This window comes from Sander vitreus, chromosome 17, assembly GCF_031162955.1.
Source record: "Sander vitreus isolate 19-12246 chromosome 17, sanVit1, whole genome shotgun sequence".
In the NCBI taxonomy this organism is placed as follows: Eukaryota; Metazoa; Chordata; class Actinopteri; order Perciformes; family Percidae; genus Sander; species Sander vitreus.
In genome coordinates, this window is record NC_135871.1 from 32,053,857 (window position 1) to 32,061,469 (window position 7,613).

Here is a 7,613-nt window from a genome sequence, read left to right on the forward strand (position 1 = left end):
AAAATCAATATCCATCTATCCATCTAACTATCTAACTATCTATCTTTCTTTTCTTTCTTTCTGGCACTAACAGTCCCCTGTAGCTCCAGCTGTGTTTTCAGTCTGACTCTGCACTGTGTGCTGCTCGAGTGCCACCTTCCTGCCGTTCCTTCTTCTCCCTCCCTCCCTCTCTCTCCCTCCCTCTCTCTCCCTCTCTCTCTCTCTCTCTCAGTCGTCCACAGTGAGTGGGCAGAGACAGAGATGGAGAGTCCCTCCTCTTTGTTAATAAGTCCTTCCCCTCCCCGTCGCCTCTGACCTTCTGCAGCACTCAGGCAGCATGCAGCAAACCTTCCCATCAGAGCGTCCCGCAGCAGCCGCAGCCTCCGCTTGTCCCACCGCTGCCTGCCTGCCTGCCCGGCCATCCCTCTAACTAACACTCACCTGGGGGGCGCACTGCACTGCTGCCGCTGGACTTTCTGTAAACTGAGGGACATACATGAAAAACTGAAGCTCTCAACTGGATTTTTGGCTTGTGGAGAGGATTTTTTTCGTCTTCCTTTCCCCCTCCCGAGGTGTCATCACCTGGATTGTTTGTGTCTCATTTTTTTCATTTTGTGGCCTGGAAAGTTTGAGAAAAGAAAAAAGGACATAAGTGAATTATTTTTCTTTTCTTTTCCGTGTGGGACAGACAGACGCTGTTGTGGGAAAGTAAGTTTCCTGTAAACTTGCCTCCTCTTCTTCTTCTTTTTCTCTTCTCCCCCCCGATTTAATTCCAGCTTTGTTGTGGCTTCATTAGGAATTTGCTCTGAAACGTGCTGGCCGGGTTTCTGCAGAGACTCGTCTGCAGAGTGTCAAGTGAAGTTTAATCATTTGAGCAACAGGAGCTCACAGTTTACAGCTCGATGGTGCACAGATGCATTTGTAACTTAAACGTGTTCAGGTACGAAGAGAAGAGAATGAATGTAAAATCAGCCTGAGGATCAAAACTAAGACTTTTCAGATCTAATGACAGCAGCTGGAACTTCTTCAGCTTTCTGTCTTTAAGCTTTCTGAGTGTTACTTATGTATCATCTCTTCTAGCTTTTCCACCGTCTCAGACGCAGATATGGAGATAATGCACCACCTGTCTATACTTTGTGTATCGCATTACACTTCTCTACTTTTTTTTTTGCACTTCTGGTTGAACGCAAACTGCATTTCGCTGTCTTTGTACTGTCTGCACGATGACAATAACGTTGAATCTAATCTATTAATAACGGTCCAAAAACATGCACAAAAAAATGTCACATTTTCTTGAGGGACTAGCCCTAAAACCCCCTGCCCAAATCTGTGCGCCTAAGTCGTCCTCAACCCTCGGGATATGTCTGCAGCCTCCGGGTGTTGATGGTGTGTTTGTGTGTTTGCAGCGAGATGTTCTGCTCCAGGAGAGTCCTGCAGCAGTGGTGCTTCGCTCTGTTCCTGCTCTGCTCTCCGGTGCCGCACTACGGCCGGCCCATCGATGCCCTCAGCAACAGAATGTAAGTTTTTATTTTTATTTATCCCTGCACGTCTTCAGCCCTTTTTTTTTTGCCAACCCTCTTTCCTCTAAAACAGCACCAGTCTGTGCTCGTCTAAACAGAATCCAAATACGAGAATGTGGAGTCAACTTCCACGGGATCTTTATTTTCTCTGTATTTGCACATTTCTTTGCATCAAAAACACAATCCAGAATCCGAAAAATGAAAAAGAAAGCGGATCATACATCCGGATATTATTTATTTAAACCGATATTTTCACGTCTCTTCGCATCTGTGTTCCTCAAACACAACGCAAGAACAGTGGATTAAACTTCCAGATAGTCTTAATTTCAACCGATATTTTCACATTTCTTTTGCATCTGTGTGCCTCACACAAAGTCCCCAAAATGAGAAAGTGTAATAAACATCCAGATAGTCTTTCCCCCCCCAATATTTACACGTTTCTTTGCATTTATTTCCACCCCCCTCCCTGACACGGTGGGCGAGCACAGGCTGGAAAATGTGTTCATTTGTGAAACGTGCCGGCAGCTGTTTGGTTAGCCCTCGCCCACCTGTGTGTTTACCTAAAGCGTCTCGGGGGTCATAAACTCCCAGCAGGCCCCCGTCTAAAACTCTGAAACCATCCAGGACTTCTTTTAGTATCTGACTGACGCTCTAAAAACGGCTTTAAAGATACTTTTTTGGGCTTTTCTGCCTTTAATGGACAGGACAGCTAGGTGAGAAAGGGGAGAGAGAGGGGGAAGACATGTCTCGGGTCGTAGTCGAACCCTGGACCTCTGCTTCGAGGCATAAACCTCTAAATATATGCGCCCAGATAGCACAGTTGGTAGAACAGGCGCACATATATAGAGGTTTAGTCCCCGACACAGCGGTGTGGGGTTCAACTCCAACCTGTGGTGTCATTCCCCCCTCTCTCTCTCCCCTTTCATGTCTTCATCTGTCCTGTCAAAATAAAGGCCTAAAATGCCCAAAAAATAATCTTTAAATATACGTGCGCCTGTTCTACCCACTGAACCAACCCGGCCACTGCTCCAGATTTTTTTTCTAACACCCCCGGCCTGTCGCTGTCCATCCCCAGACTAACTTCTGTGAGTCGTTTTTGCGAAAAAAGCAAGGGGAATGAATAATGCTGATGTTGGACTCGGCCGGCGACCAAACCAAACCTGCTGCTCCCGCTGAGCTTGTTGGATGCCAAACAGAAATAAATGTGCTTTCAAGTTGTGCAGCCAGAATGCTTAACACACGGCGAGGGCTTTTTGGGAAAGATAATATCTCTGAGGGAGAGTTGGGATGTGATCAGCTTTGAATGGAACAGAGGGAGGGATGCTCTCCAGTGGTGTAGTCCACATCAGGGGTCTTCAACGGTGTTTAAGCCAAGGACCCCTTAACTGAAAGAGAGACGGAGCACGGACCCCCGACTACATATACTGTATAAAATGAAGTTGCATATTAAACTGGGTCTACAATAACATGTAGGCGACCTAAAGTCTTTATATATATATATATATATGAGACCCCCTAGTAGAGATATATATATATATATATATATATATATATATATATATATATATCTCTGAGGACCCCCCTAGGGGTCCCGGACCCCCTGTTGAAGATCTATGGTCTCTGTGATCTGCAGGTATACGCAGTATACCCACTGAGAAAGCTCCAGGATTTCCATATACCCTCTTAAAAATGCCCAATGACACAACAACATACTTTCCATTATATTTCTGATATATTTTGAATGGTCATCTGTGTTTTCCTTCTTCACATCAGGCTAAATAAAGGGATTTCCTCCGTAAACTGGTGCAGAAAAGTGTATCAGAATACAGGAAATGGAGTCTTTGATGCTCAAAACTTCCCTGGGGGAGGACACCCAGACCCTCCACTATGATATGTTCATCCAATTTCCCCGAAATAACACGGCTGGCTGTGTTCAACGCTCCTCACAAGTGAAATTAAGGATCAGATCTCTACTTTCATTGAATTGTGGGTGTTGTATTTCCATTTCATAGCATTATCCTGACTAAACTTTGACATATCTGTGATTATCCGTTACCTTCACTGCTCTGATCTTAACCATTAGTCCAAATCATTCCTCATTTCTGCGTTTTTCTTACACAAAATGTAGGTATAATTTCATATAAATGAGGTTTATTGACTATTAATTCCTAAAAAAAAAAAATAAGTGTAAAACTAAATGAGTTGGTTCTAGTGGTGAAGATACTGGTGGGAGGCTAATGGGGAAAAATAGTGCCAAAAACGTTGAAATAAGCAAACAAAACGTGAAAAAAAGCATCAAAAAGGTAAAAAAGAAACGTGTCTAAAAGAGTGCCCGCTGAGAACGACTGGCGCGTGGGGGTGTAATGTCTCTCTGAATATCTCAGCTATAACACAGCACAGAGACATGGTTTGGGTATCGAGATAATCGGCAGAGTCTCTGCTTCCGCGCCTTTTTAATCACGACGTCATACATCACTCACACGGCCAATTAGGAGACCGGGAAGACAGCGCGTGACACTCGTCATCTGCCTCTCTGTGTAGAATCACATTCTGTAAAGCTAAGACTTTGGCAAACTCATTTCAAGCAGCAAAAGTATTTGTGAGTTGTGGGTTTGTTTTCACACGAGATTTGAAGAAACTTTCACTTTTCAGCTTACTTTTCAAATTATCTCTTTGGCCTACACATTGTTCTAGGGCCAATTGGTGCTCTAGCCTGGGAAAACCCTGATGAACACCAATCACAACTGTTGAGGTGGGCTTTACATCAATCACAACTGTTGAGGCGGGCTTTACACCAATCACAACTGTTGAGGCGGGCTTTACACCAATCACAACTGTTGAGGCGGGCTTTACACCAATCACAACTGTTGAGGCGGGCTTTACACCAATCACAACCGTTGAGGCGGGCTTTACACCAATCACAACCGTTGAGGCGGGCTTTACACCAATCACAACCGTTGAGGAGGGCTTTACACCAATCACAACCGTTGAGGAGGGCTTTACACCAATCACAACCATTGAGGCGGGCTCTACACCAATCACAACCATTGAGGCGGGCTTTACACCAATCACAACCATTGAGGAGGGCTTTACACCAATCACAACCATTGAGGCGGGCTTTACACCAATCACAACCATTGAGGCGGGCTCTACACCAATCACAACCGTTGAGGCGGGCTTTACACGATGTCGATAGCGCAGCAACGGCAAGCAGCTTTTTGTTTACATTCAACCACCGAAGCGCAGCAACCCGTTGATGCCGCTGTTGCTGCTACGTCACCCAGATCGTTGCTCTGATTGGTTGAAGGACTATCCAATTGCGCCCAGAGGCATTTGACCTGCGTCCATTGGTGACGCCCCTTTGGAAATGGGCTGTGAATGAAGCTTCCCCAGACCCCCCTCTCCGTTACAGCTGAGAAGGGTCTGCTGTCAACCAGGCTACAGTTTGTGCCTCACTTTACAGAAAGCTGGGTTTGTTGTCAACAGTTTGATATCCAACACATGGGGGTCAATATGCAAATACACTTAAAAGGTGAATTTTAGAAGTCCAAGGAAAGCAGTTTCCGCCGCAGCGGGAGTTTAACCGACAAACGTTCTGACCGCGAGCCAAAGGCAGCGCGGGGAAACGACAAACCGCTGCTTTTTCAGGAAACACACTTTCTGTCTTTGATTCACCTCCCACGGAGAGAAACAATTAACATCGGGGCATGACGCTGGAGCACTGCCACCTCCGGATGCGTCAGGGCCATTTCTTTCCTTTTTCGTCTTTCCTCTCTCTCTCTCTCTCTCTCTGGGAAGAAGTGTTTGATGTCTTTATGAAAGGTGAAAACAGATCCTGATCGCCTTTCAAAGACGAGGCTTTTTTTTCTCTTTTAGGGGAAATATCTGTATGCATATAAACACAAGCTGCTCTCTGGGGCTCCCTCTGTGTTCTGTGCAGGATATTCTCATTACTCAGCAGAAAAATGCTCTTTCACTTTGGGAAGGGGGGGGGGGGATGCATACGAAAGAGGAGTGTGTTTTTTATCAGTAGTATAATGTAACTAAGTACATTTACTCCAGTACTGCATTTAAGTCCAAATGTTGAGGTACTTGTACTTTAATTGAGTCTTTTCTTTTCATGCCACTTTCTACTTCTACTCCGCTCCATTTCAGAGAGAGTGTGTGTGTGTGTGTGTGTGTGTGTGTGTGTGTGTGTGTGTGTGTGTGTGTGTGTGTGTGTGTGTGTATGCATTTGCTCAAGTACTGTAAATGTTGAGGTACTTGTACTTTACTTTTCTACTTCTACTCCGCTACATTTCAGAGAGAAATATTGTACTTTTTACTCCACTACATTCATCTGTTCCAGCTTTAGTTACTAGTTACTTTAGTTACTCCGCTACATTCATCTGTTCCAGCTTTAGTTACTAGTTACTTTAGTTACTAGTTACTTTAGTTACTCCGCTACATTCATCTGTTCCAGCTTTAGTTACTAGTTACTTTAGTTACTCCGCTACATTCATCTGTTCCAGCTTTAGTTACTAGTTACTTTAGTTACTCCGCTCCATTCATCTGTTCCAGCTTTAGTTACTAGTTACTTTAGTTACTCCGCTACATTCATCTGTTCCAGCTTTAGTTACTAGTTACTTTAGTTACTAGTTACTTTAGTTACTCCGCTACATTCATCTGTTCCAGCTTTAGTTACTAGTTACTTTAGTTACTAGTTACTTTAGTTACTCCGCTACATTCATCTGTTCCAGCTTTAGTTACTAGTTACTTTAGTTACTCCGCTACATTCATCTGTTCCAGCTTTAGTTACTAGTTACTTTAGTTACTAGTTACTTTAGTTACTCCGCTACATTCATCTGTTACAGCTTTAGTTACTAGTTACTTTAGTTATTAGTTACTTTAGTTACTAGTTACTTTACACTTTACAGGACCTGAATACTTCTTCCATCGCTGCTTTTGATCACTCGAAGAGTTTCGTCCGTGCTGTAAAAACCGTGAGTCGTCTCTGCCGTTGGAGCGTCCCGCCCTCCAGATACTGTAGAAAGGCATCATGGGAAACTCTGACAGCTGTAATTGGCCGCCGGTGTCTCTCCCATTGAAGGCGGCGCGGCGTGTTTGTGTGCTCAGACACCTGAAGTGTTTGGCCGGCGGTGCAGCTCACCAGTTCCCAGGCTTGGAGCCGTACCTTCTGCCTCTCTGTTTGCATAAGAGTTAAGTCTCTGAGTAACGGGACACCACGGCAAAGCAAAGCCCCGGATCCCAACGTATCTGGAAAGATAACAGGTCAGCCCATCTGGTCAGCAGCCAGCGCTGGAAGAAGTATTCAGATCCTTTACTGCACTAAAAGTACTAATACCGCACTGTAGAAATACTCTGTTACAAGTTAAAGTCCTGCAGTGAAAATGTTACTTCAGTAAAAGTGTGATAGTATCATCAGGGAAATATAGTTAAAGTATTAAAAGTAAAGAAGAATCCTCATATTGTAGAAAGTGTAAACACACACACACACACACACACACACACACAGACAGACACACACACACACACACACACAGACACACACACACACACACACACACACACACACAGACAGACACACACACACACACACACACACACACACACACACAGACAGACACACACACACACACACACACACACACACACACACACACACACACACACACACACACACACACACACACACACACACACACACACACACACACAGACAGACACACACACACAGACACACACAGACAGACACACACACACACACACACACACAGACACACACACACACACACACACAGACAGACACACACACACACACACACACACACACACACACACACACACACACACACACACACACACACACACACACACACACACACACACACAGACCGACACACACACACAGACACACACAGACAGACACACACAGACAGACACACACACACACACACACACAGACAGACACACACACACACACACACACACACACACACACACACACACAGACACACACACACACACACACACAGACAGACACACACACACACACACACACACACAGTCACTCAGAGTGTTTTATGTAGTTTTCTGATGCTTTATTGATCGATT

At 44.8% G+C, this 7,613-nt stretch overlaps 1 protein-coding gene across 1 annotated transcript in view; it reads left to right on the forward strand.

Moving 5' to 3' along the window:
• Positions 1-309: 309 nt before the first annotated feature.
• The window catches only part of pthlha (parathyroid hormone-like hormone a), a 15,944-nt gene continuing 8,640 nt past the window's right edge, over positions 310-7,613 (forward strand). Inside the window, exons 1-2 of the mRNA XM_078273783.1 lie at positions 310-687; positions 1,386-1,496. Coding sequence (XP_078129909.1) covers positions 1,390-1,496 — 107 coding nt within the window. The 5' untranslated portion in view covers positions 310-687; positions 1,386-1,389. The remainder of the gene's footprint in view (positions 688-1,385; positions 1,497-7,613) is intronic.